The sequence below is a fragment of the Macrobrachium nipponense genome, chromosome 23 (assembly GCF_015104395.2).
Source record: "Macrobrachium nipponense isolate FS-2020 chromosome 23, ASM1510439v2, whole genome shotgun sequence".
Classification (NCBI taxonomy): domain Eukaryota; kingdom Metazoa; phylum Arthropoda; class Malacostraca; order Decapoda; family Palaemonidae; genus Macrobrachium; species Macrobrachium nipponense.
In genome coordinates, this window is record NC_061090.1 from 78,004,155 (window position 1) to 78,024,784 (window position 20,630).

General features: G+C 44.4%; 1 protein-coding gene across 2 annotated transcripts in view; it reads left to right on the top strand.

Moving 5' to 3' along the window:
- Positions 1-20,630, top strand: part of LOC135201696 (endoplasmic reticulum lectin 1-like) — a 114,028-nt gene that overhangs the window by 58,724 nt on the left and 34,674 nt on the right. For both annotated transcript variants that reach the window (XM_064230848.1, XM_064230858.1), the window contains exon 4: positions 15,687-15,951. In XM_064230848.1, the coding sequence (XP_064086918.1) occupies positions 15,687-15,951 (265 nt within the window). The remainder of the gene's footprint in view (positions 1-15,686; positions 15,952-20,630) is intronic.

Here is a 20,630-nt window from a genome sequence, read left to right on the forward strand (position 1 = left end):
TGCCACCGGAGCCCCAGCATCCAGCGGAAAGATGCTAGTCCACCCAACAGGTGGACCGGGATACACAGTTGGTCTCTACTAACCACTCCGGCTCGCTGAGTCACGACACCGCCACGCACTGGATTTAGTCCGGTACGTTCGTATTTTATAGGTTTAAGTTTCTGTTATGTTAAACTAGTAAGTTTTATACTTAAGCTACTTAAACCATCCCCCCCTCCCTCACCTGTCTCACCGGATCTCTCCGGGGTTATAGCCTATTCAGGCGGTGGGAAGGAGGGGTTATGCCCAAATTTTTTCGAGCTCCGGCATACAACGGAGTTTCTTCTACCCTTTAGCCTGTAAGTGACTACCTTTAAGATACTCATGTGTCTTTTCACTTACAGACCACCAACTGTGGAGCATCCGGGATGCGCCGCCACAACTTCAAGACCCTTGTGGACACGAAGTTTGCCGTGGTCCCATGCTCCATGCGCGACTCCGCACGGGGACATCCAGGTCTGGTATCACGAGACGTGCACCATTTGTTATGATCTGGTGAGCCAGCGTTTTAGACGGGGTAAGTATGCCAACTCGTTAGCCAGTCCCTATTTGGTTATAATTCTTAAGTTTTCTAATTCAATCCTCCAAACTTAAGATAAAAAGTTCATGGGGTTTTGCAGCCCCTTTTAATAATTTTAAGATTAAGCTTTTTAATTTTGTTTTAGTTTTAAGTTTAATCTTAAAATCTAATCAATACCCTCTCTTTCAGGCTCCGGCTGTGGAAGGATATAACCGCACTGGCAACCCTGCGGGCCTGGGTCGGCGGTTTTGGGAAGAACGCCCGCCAAGGGTATGCCCTACATTCTTGAAAAGAATTTGGCGGTACTGATCTTCCCCCGGAGGAAAGTCAACAGGCCTCATACGTCGACCCAACAGAGGCAGGGCTGCCCCGTACTATCGCCTTCATCCAGCAACAGCTGGCTGCCTCGTTAACAGATCAAGGCCAGGATATCTCCTCGGAAGTCGCAACATTGGATATTAATATTGAACCTATGGTAGGTGTAGACGACCTGTTGGTCGAGGTAAGTACGTTGGACGCCCAAGGGATACCCTTGGGTGCTACTGGATCTTCTACCCCTGCACCTCTCCATCCTTCCAAGGCTTTACAGGTGCTGAATTATATCTTCTCCTGACCGCTTCCGTTAGACCCAAGGTCAAAGGTCAAGCTGTTAAAACCTTGACCAAGACGTCGTCGTCGTCTAAAAGACGGCGTCGGCGTCATCCTCTTCTCGTAAGTCTCCGGCTAGGAATCCCGGAGCAGATAGTCTAAAACTTCTGGGTCCGGCTCTAAATCCTCTAAGAGTAGATCCTCCAGGGAGAGATCACGCACTCCAGCGGAGTCGACAGTTCCACTGCCCTTGGTTCCGGTTCAGAGCCACCCTTCCACCCAACCTCCGTCAGCAGCTCCGGCTTTGGATTCCAACGCTGGCCTGTTGCAACAAGTGGCGATCTGGTTGGTTCTCTGAAATCCAGTATGGAACAAATGATCTCCCGTTGTCTGATAGGATCAACTCTCAGACACGTATTATAGCCGGACTGAGCCAAGCTCCACTAGCTTCCTCCCCAACTTTCAGCACAGGGGGAATTCCATTACCCCCGTATGACTCTCTACCTCCGTTCTCAATGAACCAATCCTTGGAGAGTAGCATCATACGCCCCCTTCCAAGACGGGCTTATCTCTATCCCGGAATGTGGAAACTCGGAGGATTGAAGACTTCGAGTTCTACCCGAAGACCTTCAGCCTCCCTTCATCGGCTATGCCAGGCTCACCGCCTCGGCTATGACTCGGGACGATAAAGTACCAAAAGAGACAGTCCTCTATTCACGAGACCAGGCTCAGAGAGAATGGCTCAGGTGTCTAGAGGACATGGATTGTTCCAATACCAAGATTCATCTTTTTAAGAGTCCGTTTACGATCTTTACAATGGGAAGAGAGTCCCCCACCCCGCTCTCTTTCTTGACAAGATCGCTACAACCACCATTCCAGCAGCCCAGAAGGGGGATTCGATTGCCGCAGCTGAAGGAAGCGGACCCTACGTCTCCTTTACCCCCTCCCCGCAGCCGGTGAGTTGTGGGAAGATTTGCCCAACACCTTCTCAGCGGGCAAACTCAAACCAGACTGTGCTATGGAGCATTTGGTGAGAAGCTACCTAGGCTTCCAGATAGCCTTATTCAGGCGGAATTCGATTCCAAATCGCGGTTAGCCAGGTCCTATTAATCCTATTAATACCATGGCCATGACCGAGGTGGCTACCATTTCCTATGGTTCGGAGCCACTATTTAAGCTTCTCCACCAAATCTCTGACTCAAACGGTACAGTCTGATATGTTTGAGTTCGCCACGGCTAGGACGAATTGTAGGAAACATGTCCTACAAGAAGCAACAATTCGGCATGAGCCGAATAAGTTGCTCACATCAAGCATCTGGGGAGACAGACCTCTTCCAGAGGCGATGGTGAAGGAGGTCCAGGCAGAGGCTACGAGGTTAAACCAAAGCCTTAAGATCGTTGGGGTCTTACGGCCAAGAGACGTCAAGATCAGGTGATCAAGGGTAAGGCTCAGAGGAAACCCAGACGCTTTCCAGCCCTACCAGAAGAAGCAGCCACGCTTTACACAGCAGGTTCCAGCTGTTCCGTTGGTGCAAGCAGCTCAACCTTACCTCACCTCCAAGGCTCAGTCGCAGCCAATATATGTTATTTTTCCCCCCAGCCTCAACCCTCTACCTCTTAGCGCCCTCTTTCCAGCCTACAATCAAGTCTTCGAGGGTCAGGCTTCCCAGAAGTATGACCGCTCGGGTAAGGGGAAGGGGGGCAGAGGTAAACGATCCTTTCGTGGGAGAGGATCGGGAGGCGGGCCCTTCAACAGAGGGAAGCATTTCAGGGGAGGCCGAGGAGGCTATCAAAGCCAATGAGGATGTTCAGGTAGGAGGGAGGCTGTTTCACACTTCCGCCACCGGTGGAACTTCAGCAAGTGGGCGCAGAGCATTGTGTCAAGGTCTGGGTTGGAGCTGGATAGCGGACCCGCCCCCATCCAGACTTTCCTTTCCAGCCACTTCCATCCAAAGAATTGACGGAGTATGCGGTAGGACCTCCTTCAGAAAGGAGCTATAGCGAGAGTACAACAGGTTAAAATTTCGGAAGGACGCTTATTCAGCGTGCCAAAGAAAGGCTCACAAAAAAGAAGGGTAATCTTAGACTTGTCCCGCTTAAACTTAGCCAATATTCGCTGCGACAAGTTCAAGATGCTCACGATCTCGCATGGTACGGACCTTTACTTCCCCTGGTGGGGCCGTCACCACCTCTATCGATCTTACAGACGCTTACTATCATATCCCTATTGCAAGACACTTCCGTCCGTATCTGGGCTTCAAAATAGGAGACCAGACATTCTCCTTCAAGGTAGTTCCTTTCGGGCTCAACGTAGCACCCAGGGTGTTCACGAAGTTGGGCGGAAGTAGTAGTTCAACAACTAAGATCGCAAGGGGGTTATGGTAGTAGCGTATCTCGACGATTGGTTGATCTGGGCTCCAACAGTCGAGGAATGCCACGTAGCAACACTGAAAGTGATTCAGTTCCTGGAATATCTAGGCTCAAGATAAACAGGACCAAGTCAAGACTCACTCCAGAGTCAAACTTTCAGTGGGCTGGCGGGCATCCAATGGAATCTATCCTCCCATACTCTGTCGATTCCATCAGCCAAAAGGAAGGAAATAGCGAAGTCAGTAAAGCAATTTCTGAGTCACAAACTGGCATCAAGAAGAACTCAGGAAGGATCCTAGGTTCACTCCAGTTTGCATCAGTGACAAACATCTTGATGAAAGCCAAACTGAAAGACCTAACCAGAATCTGGCGCTCACGAGCAAATGTCAGGTCCAGGGACAAGTTATCCTCAGTCCTCAGATTCTTACGGAATCGACTTCGCCCGTGGGGCGAAAGTCAAGAACTTATCGATATCAGTGCCCCTTCAGTTTCCTCCTCCGGGGATTACCATCCACACGGACGCTTCATTAAGCGTTGGGAGGATATTCCCAGTTCAAGAAAGTTCAGGGAACTTGGTCACCTCAGTTCCGTCAGTTTCCATATAAACGTACTGGAGGCAATGGCAGTGTTCTTGACTCTAAAGGTTATTGGTCTGCCAAAGTACTCCCACATAAAGCTAGTCTTGGACAGCGCAGTGGTAGTACATTGTATAAACAGGGAGGCTCCAAATCACGTCATCTAATCATGTCATGGTAGCCATCTTCTCCCTGGCGGACAAGTTCAGGTTGGCGACCCTCTCCTCCACCCATATAGCTGGAGTGAGAAACGTCATAGCAGATGCTCTATCCCGATCAGTACCTCTAGAGTCCGGAATGGTCACTGGACACAGTTCATTCCAATGGATTCTTCAGAGAGTTCCAGGCCTACAAGTGGAATCTCTTCGCATCCCAAGCGAACCACAAACTCCCATGTTATGTGGCCCCCAACCTGGACCCTCTGGCCTATGCCACGGACGCCCTGGCCCTCGACTGGAACAACTGGGAGAAGATTTATGTCTTTCCTCCAGTGAATCTTCTCATGAAGGTACTGAAACAAACTCAGGACATTCAAGGGTCAAGTGGCTCTAGTAGCCCCGGACTGGCCGAAGAGCAATTGGTACCCTCTAATTCTGGAACTGGGGCTTCCGCCCTCGTTCGGCTCATTCCCAGTCCCAGGCTCTCCCAGTCAGTACAAACGAAGACTGTGTTCGCTTCCTCAGGGATTCTAAAAACCCTAACTTTATTTGGATGGATTTCATGAAGTTTGCGGCGAAAAAGAGATGCGAATATTGACCCTCAAAACATTCTCTTCTTGGAATCCGATAAAAAGAGATTCAACTTTGAGACAGTATGATGCTGCTGTCAAAAAGTTAGCAACCTTCCTGAGAGAATCAGATATTAGAATCATGACAATCAATTCAGCTCTATATCATTTTCAGATCTTTATTTGAAAAAGGCTTAGCAGCTAGCAGCCATTACGACAAACAAGTCAGCCTTGAAAAGAGTTTTTCAATTTGGTTTCAACATAGACTTGACAGACTCCTACTTCACGTCTATTCCCAAGGCTTGTGCTAGACTTAGACCTTCTGTAAGGCCTACGTCAGTATCATGGTTCTTAAATGATGTTCTAAAGCTGGCTTCAGAAACTGATAATGGACACATGCTTCATTTATAATGCTCTTAAGAAAAACTCTATTTTTATTAAGCTTGGCCTCAGGAGCTAGAATTTCAGAACTGTCGGCTTTATCCAGAGATCCGGATCATATTCAATTTCTTCCCCACAGGGAAGTGCTACTTTCTCCGGAACGTAGTTTTATAGCAAAGAATGAAGATCCTTTGATGAGGTGGGAACCATGGAAGGTAGTACCTCCCTTCCACAAGATATATCTCTTTGCCCAGTATCGACCTTACGAGCCTTTCTGTCTAGGACCTCCTCATCCTCATCGGGTCCTCTCTTTAAGAGAGAAAAGGTGGTATCTTTATCTATTAAAGGCATCAGGCACAAATCCTGTACTTTATTAAACAAGCCAATCCTGACTTTTTTCCAAAAGCACATGATGTCAGGGCAGTAGCCACCCCTCAATTAACTATTTCCAACATATGAACTTCGATGAGTTGAAAAAATATACTGGATGGAAATCGCCGACAGTATTTAAACGTCATTACTTAAAGTCCTTGGAAGCTCTGAAATTTTCAGCAGTGGCGGCGGGTAACATAGTTTCCCCAGACTCGGCCTAATCTTTAGTAGAAAGATCAGTCCTCCTTTCTACCTGTCTCACCCAACAGTTCGTCTATTCCTACGTTGTTCATCTACGGTTACCTGTGTCTTAGTCTGCTTTTATGATGATATGGTTGGGTGTCCCTTATTTTTTTGCTAGGGACACTCACAATCGATTGTATATTTTGATCTCTTAGATGTGATCCCTTTCCCTTATTTTATGCTAGGGGATACATCTTAATTGTAATGGTTACGGGTTTTGTATATTAAGTTATATACATTCCTTTGTATGTTATTGTTGTTTGAGTTTGTTCTGCTCAACTTATTATCTTAATTGCTCTGGAGTTCTTGATACATGTCATACACAGATACTATTTTGGAACATATATGCCATGTAAGCCCTGTATATATGTAAATTGCCTTAAGCTAAGAAATATTATTAGCATTAGTTTAATTTAAGCAATATTTCTATTTTTGTATCATTGTGTATATGTATCTTTAATTATCAATTATATTCTTTTATTTTATTTTATCTTTTATTTGAGACCTCTTTTTTGTTTTGTTATATGTTTTATTTACAATCTTGTGCTATTTCTCTGGTACGATTTCGCGCAGCGACACGCTGAGCCCAGAAAAGGGATTTTGACGTAATGGAAAAATCTATTTCTGGGCGATTGGCTCGTGTCGCCAGCGAAATCCCACCCACTACCCTTCCCCATCGCTCAAGATTGTCTGCTAACTTCAGGATGGCCACCACAGAGGCGCAGCAGTCGGCTGCATGGATGGAGTAGTAGTAGTTGCTGCCCACTCTGTGGGTCGGCTCTCCTCTTGTGGGGGGAGGGTTTTGTAGTGGGAGATTTCTATTGGTATTTGGCTCGTGGTAGTGGTCTCACTCGCCATAGTGTTCATATACCGAAACACCCTCTTGGAGGGTGAGTGAGTCAGTTGTACTGACCTTTTTCTTTATTTATTTTTCTCTGGTATGTGTTAGTACATTTACCCTAGAAAATAATAGATTAAAGGATATTTCGCTGGCGACACGGAGCCAATCGCCCAGAATAGATTTTTTCCTTACGTCAAAATCCCTTTTTGTACCCTCTTCTCCTTTGATAATGCTCCTCCTCCTAATATTTCAGTGCCTACACCCCTTTGTATAGCCTACGGATTCTACATCAGAAATCGCAAATCTTATAGCCGCCCTTAAGAAAATGGAACTTAAAATGGCGGCTATAGAAGGTAAGCATAGTGAAATAAATAGTGACTTAAGTGTCCCCAGTGTAGTGGAGGGGGCGTCTGATTGCTCCACAACGCTCCCACGGCCTAGACCTCTTTCAAGCTCCCAAGTCCCAGAGGAGAAGGAATGTCAAAAGCCGTACGGAGGTTGTGGAGAATCCCCACCAGTCAGACGTCTCTTCGGCAGATTCTGTAACACCTCAGACTGCCAGAGATCGCTACAGAAAGAGCGTTCTCCGTGATGTTTCTCTTCATCGGAAAATTCATCTCCCAAGAGAGGATGGAGATCTGCGGATCTTTCCCGCCCGCCCCCTGTAGAGGAGCTGGAAAGAATCTCGATTAAACTCGAGTCCTGAGCGGTTTCCGGAGGAATTGCCATCGATAATAAGAAGCAAAAACTTTGTTGCTTTCTCCTGCGGATTCGTGGGAACCGAGAAGGACCGTTCTCCTTCCCTCCTTTGGACCCAAACAAAGAGTTCAGCGAGGCGCCGCCAGGCACGAAGAGCTAGACAGGAGGAGAGAGGCTCTATCTAAGCAAGAAGCGCCACCAGGCACGAGGCGCCCTGCCAGGCGCGCAGAGCCAGGATTGTGCGAAGCTCCAGCCAGGCACCAGGCGCCAACCAGGCGCGAGGCTCCTGTCAGGCGCGGAACGTCAGCTAGCAGTGATTCTTGTTTTGGAAGTAGATCTCCTAAGCTTAAGACTCTTAGAGTAAGTCGAACTCCGATAAAGTGGTTGGACCTTCGAAAGTGACAGTATCCACTTCTACCTCTCAGAAGAACTCATTGGAAGTACAAGAGAAGAAAACTTCTAGGTCTGGCAGTCCCTCTCCGACCAAGAGTATTTCTCCCGGGGAAACAAGATCCCCGGATAAAGAGTCTTCCAAAGAACTCGTTCCCTACTAATCTGGAACTAAGATGTGTCGAGGAAGAGATTTCGACAGTGAATGGCCTTTCCAACTATATAAGGTTTTAGCTCCGCTTCTCCTACAAGAGTTCGGTAGATTCGTTAAGCCCTGCAGCTCCTCCTTCTCCTAGATCACTATTTTCTAGTACGAAGAACGCTAAGTCCTCTTCATTTTTGAAAATTAAGCCCAGCAAACTATCCATGAAGAAGGCTCTTCAGTCACTGAATACTTGATGAGCTCTAAGAAAGAGTCTTTAAAAATGGTTATTGCTCTCCTCCCCCCAAACTTGCAGTAGGAGAGGCATCTGGTACAGAACGGAGAAGCTATGGGACTGATGCTTCCTTCATCTGCTGAAGCAGATTTTTTCAAGCCTTGTAGAGTCTTCAAGAAGACATTCTCTTAACTCGGCTAAGGCTTATTGGAGCATGTCCGAGTTAGATCAGCACCTAAAGGGACTTTTCCACGTCTTGGAAGTTTTCAATTTCCTGGATTGGTCCTTGGGGTGCTGGCTAAAACAAAACGACCCGAGATCCAGACTTTCTGGATCCCGATTTTTGTTTTGCAGTATCTTATCGTGCATGGATAAGGCAGTACAAGATGGTTCGGGAGAACTGGCATCTCTCTTTGGGTCAGGAGTAGTGAAAAAGAGATCTCTGTTTGGATCTTTCCTGACCAAAGCGGTATCTCATTCCCAGAGGTCAGCTCTACTGTACGCTCCTCTGTCGGATCACCTGTTTCCCCCCTTCTCAGTTAGTGAAGGACATCTCACGTTCACTATCTGAGAAGGCAACGCAGGATCTTTTGGTACATCTACCAAAAAGAATAAACCGGCAGTACCAATTGTAAAGAAAACAGCTCGTACTCCTATTGTGCCCTTTCGTGGAGGCTCCTCATCTCGACTCCCAACGAAAAGAAAGGCTTCCGACAAACGAGGAAGTCTTCCTTCCGATCATTTAAAAAGTTGAAGTAGCAACTACGTCCTCCAAAACACCCGTAGGTGCCAGACTCCTAAAGTTTGTGTAGGAGCCTGGGCCATGAGGGAAGCCGACCCTTGGACTTTGTCTGTTTCTGGAGAAGGATACATTCATACCCTTCCTAGACAGACCACCTTTGTCAACATCCTTCCGAAGGAATTGTCGGCGAAGTAGGAAGACCCTCTTCTGAGGGAGACACTTCTTCAGACGGTGGCAACGATGAGGAACAAAGAAGCAATAGAAGAAGTGCAGGATCCGCACCTCCCCGTGGTTTTACAACCGCCTTTTCTTAGTCCCGAAGGCTTCGGGGGGATGGAGACCTGTCCTAGATGTGAGCATCCTGAACCGATACGTGGAGAAGAAGGAATTCTCCATGGAGACTTCTGCTTCGCTTCTTTCAGCCCCTGCGTCCGGGAGATTGGATGGTCTCCCTGGACCTTCAGGATGCTTACTTTCATGTTCCAATTCCCCAATCGTCAAGGAAGTATCTCAGATTTATGACACAAGGAAAGATCTTCCAGTTCAGGGTCTTGTGCTTAGGCCTCTCCACGGCTCCTCAGGTATTTACGTACCTGATGAGGAATGTGGCCAGATGGCTTCATCTGAAAGGCATAAACATCTTGCTGTATCTCGACGATTGGCTCATTCGAGCCAAGTCGGAGAAACAATGTTTGTAGGACCTGCAAGCAACATTGAAACTAACGCAATCTCTAGGATTACTCGTGAACCTCGAGAAATCGCAGATGATCTCCAGCCAGAACTTAGTTTATCTTGGGGATTCGGATGGATTCTCGGGGTTTTCGGGCTTTTCCTTCCCCGAAAGGAAAGACTCGTTCGGGTCGGGGCTTACAGAAAGTCTCAAACTTCCTAGGGAAAGAACGAAGTTCAGTGAGGGAATGGTTAAGCCTTCTGGGGACTCTTTCCTCCCTAGAACAGTTCGTTTCCCTAGGAAGACTACACCTACTACGCCCTCTTCAATTCTTCTTAAGAGAACGTGGAATTGGAAAGAAGGGCAACTAACAGACACTTTCTCGATTCCCTTAGAGGTGAAGAATCACCTAAAGTGGTGGCTGATCCCTCTGGAGAAGAACGAGGGCAATGCCTTTTAGAGGTCGGAACCCAGAGCCAAATCTGTCTCAGACGCATCAGAGATGGGATGGGGGAGCGACTTTAGGAGTAAGAGAAGTGTCAGGCCGATGGGAAGAAGGAACAGGAAGCTGGCATATAAACGCCAAGGAACTGTACACAGTTTTCCTAGCACTGGAAGTTGCTTTTGAACGGAGGTCAAAGATCAGTTGGTACAGGTCAACGCAGACAATACCACGCGTTGGCCTATATCAGAAAACAGGGGGGGGAGGGGGGGGACTCCACACCCGTTTTTTCCCTTTACAAGATAACGAGGGATCTGTTTTCTTGGGCAAAAGAGAGAAACATTACCCTCCTAATGAGATTCGTAAAACGGAGAGAAAAAAATGTGAGGGCGGACAGACTCAGCAGGACAAACCGAAGTTCTCCCCACAGAGTGGACTCTCCACGATCAAGTGTGTCAGAGCCTGTGGTCCCTGTGGGGCAGGCCACAGATAGACCTGTTCGCTACTTTCCTATCCAAGAGGATAGAGAACTTCTGCTCCTCGGTGGAAGATCCGAGAGCGATAGCGGTGGATGCCATGCTGTTTGAATTGGTTAGGCCTAGATGCCTACGCCTTTCCCCCATTCAAAGTTGCTAGGAATGGACAGTGAACTTCCCCAGATCTCTTCCAAACAGGATAGATCTTCTCAAACAACCCCACTTCGAGAGGTATCATCAAAACCTCCCCGCTCTCAAGCTCTGACTGCCTTTCGACTATCGAAAGACTTGTCAGAGCGAGAGGCTTTTCAAGCAAAGCTTCGAAAGCAATCGCTAGAGCCCGAAGATCCTCAACTATTCGGGTCTATCAATCGAAGTGGGATGTGTTCAGGAGATGGTGTAGAAAGAAGAAGCTGTCCTCCTCCGATACCTCTGTGACCAACGTTGCCGATTTTCTGATATTCCTTAGAGAGGAATCCCAATTATCTGTTTCTACTATTAAAGGCTACTGAAGTATGCTCTCTGCGGTTTTTTAGGAACAGAGGCCTAAATTTAGCAGAAGACAAGGACCTTCACGACCTAATAAGATCATTCGAGGACCTCTAAACTCATAATCTTCTCGTACTCCGAGCTGGAATCTGTATTTGGTGCTTAAATTCCTTTCATCAGAAAAATTTGAACCTCCTCACCTTGCCTCGTTTAGGGATTTGACGAGAAAATGTATTTTCCTGTTATCCTTACCAACAGCTAAAAGAAAAGAACAGAAATCCACACCCTTGATTCTCGAGTGGGAGGATTTAAGAAAGATTCAGCTATTTGTTCTTTCCAGACTGTTTCTGGCCAAGAACAAAAATCCTTCAAAACCCTGGCCCAGGAGTTTTGAAGTGAAGTGTCCTTTCAAACTTGGTGGGAGAGGAAATAGAAAGATCTTTATGCCCGATAGAGCTCTTAAGTTCTATCTCAAGAAGAAGAAAGAACTAGGAGACGTAAACAAAGTCTATGGTGCGCGGTTCGGGATCCAAAGAGACCCATGTCCAAAAATGCCTTAGCATTTTTTGTCAGGAGCATAATTACTGAAGCTCATGAAAAATGCACTGATGACTCCATAAGAACTCTTCGAGTGAAGGCTCATGAGGTAAGAGCTGTAGCCACATCTTTAGCATTTCATAAAAACATGTCTATGAAAGACATTTTAGATGCGACTTACTGGAGGTGTAATTCAGTCTTCACATCTCATTATCTTAAAGATGTCAAAGTTACCTATGAGAAGTGCTTCTCTCTAGGTCCTTTCGTATCAGCGGATAACAGTGGGCTGGTAACTTGGAACACATTACCCAGTATTCAAAATTTAAAAATTTTATAGTATTTGCTTGATATATTTGTACGATAGACCTCCCTTTTGAGATGGGTTCTTGGTTTTCTACTGGCAAGGGTGCTTGATGTCGCACATTCGGCCGTTGCTTTTGTTAGTAAGGAACTGCGAATGTATCTTACAAGCTAGGTTGTACAAAAATTTTTTTTTATATCTTTTTGTACTTTTACGTTTATATTGTATGGGTGTTTGTGATTTGAGTTATTGGTTGTTTGCAATTAGTTCGGGGATAACTCCTTGCAATCTTAGAACTAACACAAGTGTTAGGTTAAGGTGATCGGGATCGGTGTTGTGCTCCTTGAATAAGGTTCTTGTCAAGTAAGTGGATCAGCACCCTTTGACATAGTCCTTCCAGGATCTGCCGAGTAAGCGGGTAAGACCCCTTTGGCAGACCTACAAGAACTCTTAGCCATAGATCAATATCTCGCTGAGGCTCTTGAGACTAAGCAGACTCCTGGACAGCAACCATGAAATCTTCAGTCTAATCAGGTAGGCAACCAAGGTTTTTAATTATTTATTACCTACAACATATGTTGTGATTTCTGTCTAAATCAGTTATTAGCTGTCTTTTACCCTCCTCCAATGGTGTGAATCAGCTAAGTATATATCTGACAGGTAAGTTGAATGTATAAAAATGATATTGTTATGATACAATAAAGTTTTATACATACTTACCTGGCAGATATATACAATTAATTGCCCACCCCCCATCCTCCCCTCCCTCAGGAGACAGGTGGTAGAGAGAAAATCTGATAGAAAACGGGAATGGTTTTTATTCCTGCCACCAGCGGCAGGGCGGTAGATCACCCGACCTACTTGTAGCGTGTGCGCAAAATTTGAATTTCTGTCGGGCGACGGAGTCTAATAGCTAAGTTTATATCTGCCAGGTAAGTATGTATAAAACTTAATTGTATCATAACAATATCATTTTTAGGCCAAAAATGAAGATCCTATCAAGCCCTGGCCTCGTTCATTTACGTATTATCAAAAGTTTAACGGAAATATTAGGCTTAGAGTAAGAAGAGAGGACTGTGCCTAGGGAGAGCATACCACTTGATTAGGACTTCTTCCAGTGGTGAGGGGATAGGGGACCCTAGCTTCTGTGGTAGTGGTATTACGCTCCCACAGAAGCCAAGGTCCCTTATCCCCTCACCACTCCAACAGGTGCCCCTGGTCCTGACAGAATGTCCTACAACCTCACTACTTTTTCCTGAATCCTATCCAACCTCTAAATTTTTATTCCTCTTTTTGGACTGCTTTTGTCGACGACTTTTGGAATGGATCTGGCCAAGCTCTGACAGTCCTGATTTGATGGAGGCTGGTGTTGGGTTTATCTGATTATAGTTTAATTATATAATGTTAATGTGGAAACAAATCAAGGTGTTCCTGATATTAGCTTTTCAAGAAAGGTAAACGTGAAATCCTAGGCCAATTTGATGGTATTTACCATGATCTTATCATTGAATGTTTAAATGATCATCTAAGACTATAATCAAAAGCATTTTCATTTGTGCCTTAAGTGTAAACCATGGTTTAGTGCTACATGTAAGCTTCCTACCATGAAAAATGAGAAGCATATAATTTATGGAGGACTAGTCAATCAGACTTTTTGTAAGAATCTTACTGAGCTTATAAGTCAAGCTTAGGTTGTCTATGAGAGTTCTGAGAGAGCTTATCATAAGGGTATGAAGGAGATCTTACTCTCCAGTGGTAATGACCAAAAGTGGTGGTCTGCCTTTTAAGTCATCACTCTTGTGAGTAGATTATAGAGTGCTTCTCCTTAAAGGTAATGACAGATCTGTTGAATATTGTCTTAAACAGAAAGCAGAACTTTTGTAAGCAAACAGTGTGGTGATTCCTTGGTGTTGAATCAGTCATGCTTTCCAGATTCTAAGTTTTGTTGAATGGCCTACAGGTATAGAGAAGTCAAAACTTTGTTACAGGGTGGCTCCTAAGATTAATATAGGGACTAATGCTGTCCTCATGCACCTCAGAATAAAGGCTGATTTCAATTACCCGTGTTTTATCAATTGTTTCTGAGAATCTGCTTTCTAAGTGTCTTTGTAGATTTGTTGACGATAACCTGCTACCAGCATTACATTCTGAGTTTTGTTAAGGCCGTGTTACTTGTTTGTGCTGCATTCGTCAATATCTACAGTCTTGCAGAGGCATGGTTTTAAGAGTTTAGTGCAGCCTTTACTGTATGAATCATAAAGCACTTATCTACAAGCTAAGATTATTGAGAACTGGTGGATTTTTTTGTAAAATTTTTAATAGGCTGAACCTAAAGGATTTGTGCTGATATCTAGTATAGTAGGCTCAGTAATGTCATATCAGTAGTTTCTCAAAGTGCTGACATCAGTACCTTTCGTCCGAGAGCCCACGAAGTTAGAGACATTGGTCCAACCCTTGCATTCTGCAAGAACTTGTCCGTCGCACAGGTGCTGAAGGCAGGGGTGTGGTCCAACCAGATCACCTTCACCTCCTTCTACCTTCGGGATATTGCCCATAGGTCCTTGGACTTTTTCTTTGGGACCTGTGGTGGCTGCTCAACAAGTTGTGTAGCTTACCCAGCTCCTTTACAGGACAAGGTAGCATCTCGTCCTTGTGATATCGTATGGATGGAGAGTTAATGAGAGTGTGACTGGCTCCTCTTCCTCCTCTTTTCTTCCCTCTCCCTGCGGGCAGAGGGTAGCGGTCGTCACAACGCTGGACAGGACGACAATGCAGGTAAGCTACGTAACCGAGCTCCAGTCTATCCCTTTCATTAGGGATAGAAGTGTTTATCTGTCCCTTCCCTAGCAAGGGGTGAAGTGGACAGCAGTAAGAAACAAACCCAATACTTTATATTTGGCTTCTTACTTGGGAAATTAGTTCTTGCTCGCTATTCATAAGAGGTACGCTTGCCTCCCTCTTATGAATTGGTCTATAGGTCTGACCACTGATCCTGCAGTTCACACTCCGATCAGTTGGACAGAAGCTAGGATCCCCCCCTTGCTATAGTAACCAGGGAGGGAACCCAGTTTGGGTGAACACCAGTCTGTTCACAAGACTCAGATTCCTCCCACCAATAAGTGAGTCTTCCTTATGTAAAGGACCGATGGTTTGTATAACATGTCAGAACAAATCACAATTTTTGAATGTAAATTGTATTTTTCCTAACTATACAAACCTGAGGTCCTTTACATATAGTTCCACCTCATGCCACCCCTTACTCTGTTCCTGGGCCTAAAGCAAAGTGGTATGTTTACTCCAGTCGGGTGGGACTCCCAACCATCGGACAAGCAGTTACTGACGAACTATACCTTGTTAGTAAATCTTACGTCCGGTCCAGCTGGCGCTGAATAGTAATTCCTTATGTAAAGGACCTCAGGTTTGTATAGTTAGGAAAAATACAATTTACTTTATAAAATTGTGATTTTATGTTGAAATCGATAAAAAACCAGGAATTTGTGGATATTATTCATAGAAAAATACCCCAAATAGGCAAAATTTCCATGAATAATGGGGGTATGTTCCAGAGAGAAATCCATGAATACGGAGTCCACGAATCCAAAGTCCGTGTATACGGAGGGTTTACTATAGTATAGTAAAGAATATTTAAATAGAAATTACTCTTTCCTGTGTGTATGTTACTTAAAACCTCTTTTTTTTTCATTACACACCAGTTATATTACCCTTTTCTAATAAATTTTTAGTGTGTCTTCTTGTTGAATTAAGCAAGAAGAAAATGTCTAGTAGAGTTAAATGATAAATCAAGAAGAATAGATTTCTCTGGTGAAGTTTTGTCAGTAGTATTCTCTGGTATCATTGGTATACATTATTGTAGATTCCAGTATAGTATATTATTTGTACTTTTCAGAAAACAGACTGGATCAGGAATTTAAGAGTAACCCCAAAGCAGAGATTCCTACAACAAAAATTGAAGGAAAAACAATGCCATATTTTATGGTGAATTATACTGGCGGTACCACTTGTGATTTAACAGGAAAGCCACGTGTCAGTCACATACTATTTGTGTGTTATGAAGAGGGCCGTCACGATATATACAGCATTAAAGAAACATACACATGTGAATATGAGATCATCGTATTATCTCCTTACCTGTGTCAGCACCCTTCTTACAAGTAAGGATGAAAATTGTGTTTTCTTTTTAGAAATAAGTACAGCACTCGCCTGTGTCATTGTGGACGAAGTTGGTTTACATTCATCACAAGTCATAAGTAAAAACTTTTTCCAAAATGCTTAAATAGTACTCTATTCAGGATCCTTTGTTACAGGTGAAAGGCCTCAAACAATTATTTTAAATCTAAAACCTGTGGCCAATTCACCAGATTTTTAAGCTGATACAACTAAACTAGTTGTTGCATTTACTTTGTTGTGATTATCATTTTGATTTGACATCATTTATATATTTTATTTTTCATGTGCTTTGTAGATGAAATTTCCTTCACTTCATCTTGTGATAGTTAAGCTGATTTTTACATACCCCCTGTGGCAGGTTTTTTTTTTTAAGGAAATCTCAAAATCACAAGACCTATAAAATTACTACATTTAAAAACAAAACATAGTTTTCCAGTTATGTGCAACTAAATGAGATTTGTTCCTACACAATATACAAACCCTCAGTCCTTTGCAATAGGAATTGTTTATGGCAAAGCTGGATCATGGCTGTTAAAACTCTTGAACAAGGTGGTTAGGCAGTAACTACCATCCTGTAGGCAGGGAGATCCACCTGCCTGGATGTAAACATTCCACTTTTGCTTTTGGCTGTCATGTGATGCAGTTGTGAGCTCTTGCTTGACTGTTGTTAAACTCTATTTTCCTGGTGGGATCTTTTCTTTATAATTTTTATATATTGAATATACTGTGTTTGATATTTATTAATATACAAACCCATGATTTGTGATAGCCTTGCTGGCCACTTTCCCCCAGTGTGTTCACCCCTATCACATTCACAAACCCTTTGATTAAAGGTGCATTAGTATATTTGTTATAATTATTTTTTAGAGGTTCCTCTTGCTACTTTCGCTGTCAAAAGTTTGGGCGGGGGGTGGAGACTTTGGAGCATTTGCCATTAGTTTTTCTCCTGGTATTCTTCTTTATGAGATTTTCTCCTTCTGGAGATATACAATCACCCCAGCTATTTGCGGATTTCTCTATGGACTTTATACGTCTACCCATTATTCGAGGAAAATTCCTGTATTCGTGATATTTTTCTATGAGAAATGTCCACAAATTACTGAATTCAATTTCTTGATTAAATGCACTTTTTGTGATAAAACTTATTAAAAAAACCAGGTATTATAAGCATTTTTAGTGATATTTTCTCAAGTTTGATTTAACAAAATAGGCAGTTTTAATCTTTTTTTATAGGAGTTCTAAGTATTCGCAGATTCTAGCTATTTGTTGGGGGGTTCTGGTATGCATCCCCCACAAATACGGGGGGTGTCCACTGTATCTCCGTTGCTCTCTTTGATTGCTTGTCGGGCGAGGAGGAGGGGAGTGGGGGGATTAGCGATTGAGTGACTTATTCCCAAGGATCGCCTCTCGTGGGAGGGCAGTGTCCTGAACAAGAGGATTCTCATTTTATTAATTAGCTTTTCTTTTTTCTTTAGATTGACAGTGTGCAGTCATGGGACAGAGCAGTAGATGGTTGAATATCTCACTGTGTTGGTTATCCTAATCTTCGGGAGTGTACCTTTGACATTTTAGTATGCTGTAGTATTGCCCCTGTATATGTGTAGTTCCCCTGCTGTGCCTTCTGTTAGGTTGCTACTGTTACCCTGACGGCCAGTCACTGGTCAGCTTCTACTCCCTCTTGCCCTAGCTTCCTTGTGACTCCTGCCACTGTTATTATTGTTTTCCTAATCACCATCCTGTAGAATTTGGCCAAAGAAGAGGAAGGCTGCTCCTCCTTCCTCTAAGAAGTCCTCCTGCAGGATTTCTTAAGGGGCTGCCTCCTCCTGAGGAGGCAGTGGGATCTCTTGTTGGCTCTTACCAAAATTTGGGCTCAGGGAACCTATTCGCATGCCCATGGTTTTTGTGTTTCGGGAGCTGTGGGAGCGCAAACTTTGGTTTGCATTCTGTCACCAGCCTAGGGGTTCACCTCTAGATGGATGTTGTGTTGGGCGCTCGTTCGCTAGTCGCTCTGAGTGCTCGTGTTTCTAATGAATTGTGAGCATCCTGAACTGCTTATGGAGAGACCTCTCACTGTTCTATTTCAGACACAGGGTGAGAGAAATGGCAAAACATTCGCATGTTTCATTTCTTCCTGCCAGCACTAATGCTAGCACTCTGAATGCTTGCCAGGTGCCCCTCTGGTGTCTCAATTCTGAGGATTTGAACACTTGGAGAAGAGGGGAGGTGGTTCCCTTTGAAAGTTCTATGGAATTTCATAGGGAGTTCTTCTCTCCGAGGAAACAGTGGTCCTCTGTATAGCTCTTCCTGCCCCAAGGGCAGGATCCTCTTCGCATTCTCCAACGGGGTCTTGCGTTTTTGGAAGCCTCGAGTGCGTGATCTATAGAAGTTGCTATCTCAGTGCAGTTCTTAGATGCATGTGTTTAAGACTGGTTCTATACCTGTTACTCCTTGATTTCTTCAGAAGTCAAGAGAAGACTGCTCCTGATGATCGCTCTAATGAAATTCAGGAGTCTCGCCAAGCACTTGGATTCTTTGGAATCATGAGCACTCGGAAGGCGAGAGAATATCACTCCTGATGATTGTTCTTACAAAACTCGAGGATCTTGCCAAGTGGAGACTTGCCTATTGCTTGAATTCATTAGAATTTCTGGCACTCGCCAAGCACTCAGATTCTTTGGAATTGCAAACACTTGGAAGGCAAGAGAAGACAAGACCACCCCCTATGCTTGTTCTTATGAGATTCAGAAGTCTTGCCGAGCACTTGAATTCCTTGGAATCTGGCCCTTCGGAAGTGCTGTCTTGTCCAGTTTAGGAACACAATGAGAGAAGTGCTGAAACACTTAAGTTTTTCGACATTGCCTGCCAACACTTTTTAAGTGCTCGATCAGGTTCCGTCCTTGTGTCTTGGACCTTAGGGTCTGAGCACATAGAATAGAAGAAAGAGTCCCTCTTTGAACTTTCTTCTTGAGGGGCATCAGCTTCGAAGGAGATTACTAGTGCATTTTGGAGGAAGGTGATAGTTCTTAGTAGTACCACTCATAGTCGCGTTACGAGATCTGCTCAGCTCACCCGGTTCAGCTGAATCAAGCCTTAGCCAGGACTTTTGCTCTTCTCAGGTTGGTGCTTTGCCATGGCATAAGCACCCTCCTCCTTCCCTGTGCTGCAGTCATCACAAGTTAATGATTGCCCATGATCTAACCCTCCTGCTGGTTTTTCTAGCAGGAAAGTTTCCAAGAGGAGCAAGGCGGACAGAGAATTCCAATGAGCTTGTCTCTTTTTTGGAATTGGCTACAAAGTTAGTATCTTGAGATCGATCCTCAGATTGTCTTGTCACACATTCGAGTAGTTGAGGAAAGTTTCATTGGGTCCTGTCGAATCTCCCTTCAAGGAGAGGAAATTGGGAGTTTCACACTTTGGGAAAACTCAAGTTTTCTTTAAATACGAATACCCTCGATTTTCATTCGGCAGAGATATTTGCGTTAATTTTTTAGTACACTGATCTCGGGAATAGGACTGCGGCTTTCCCTGTGAATAATCTTCACTTCTCGAGGCCCTTGCTCTTAAAGAGACAAGGGTTTTCATAGGGGCAGCTGCATTCATTGCTTGTAATGGTGTTCTCGACTAGTTGAATACCTTTTCTCTAGAGAAGGAGTTCATTTTGAGTTTCGATACACCCAATGAAGCTCTCTTCCCCTCTGCTGCTGCGACAGGAAAGATTCTTCTTTAACAATCTCAGGTCTAATGCTGTTTTCTCGTTGCCATGAAGAGAATTTCCTCTTAATTACGAGACAGCAAGCCTGGAGGACACCGCTATGGTTTTCCTGCAGGCAGTCCCTTTAAGATTTCATCCCTACCCAGCACCAGTCAGCAGCCTGTGGGCAATTCTCTTGCCAGGAAAAGGGACATTGTCTTAATTAGAATCTCCAGTTTTGTAAGTCCCGATATAGGGATTGGTGGATACCACAGCAGTTAAGGAATATGCCAAGATGTCTGGCTTGTCCTCTGGGCAAAGCCTAAAGCCTCAGCTGTCTTTTTTCTCTTCTGAGAGTCCACATATGTATTTCTCTTTCAACCTTCTTTCTAATGGGGAAGGAGGCAGAAAGAAGGTAATAGAAAGAACAGCCATACAGGCATTCTCCTACTGCTTTTTTATTGAAAGAAGAAATGTCTGTTGAGTCTCTGGATTTGACACGACATAGCCGAGACCAAGTAGTAGGTTTCTTCGGGAAAAGTACCTGCTTTATTCCCGATCTCGGCCATCCATAGAACTTCTGCCTCTGGTGTGTTCTTGTTTTGGGAACCGCCAGTTCTGCTAAAAGATAGTCGTCTCCGGTATCTTGTTGTCGCCATAGAAGCATCCTTTCGGGATAGCTTCCCCTTCACTCTCTTCATGAGAGAATGGAGGAGGTCTGCTTCCAGTCTTTAATCCTTTTCATCTCTCGAGTGATGAGGAAGGAATTAGGTTGGTGCTCGATCAATAGGAGCCTTTGAATACACTTATATATTCTCCTTGCGACATTATTCTGTTATCAGATGCACTGAATGAGTAACAGGCAAATACCTGTAGGACCATTATCTTTAGGTGTGTGACTGAGATGATAATTACCTCCTCATCAATGTCCTGAAACTCAAGGCAGCCTTTTGGGCCTTCTAAGGGTTTCAG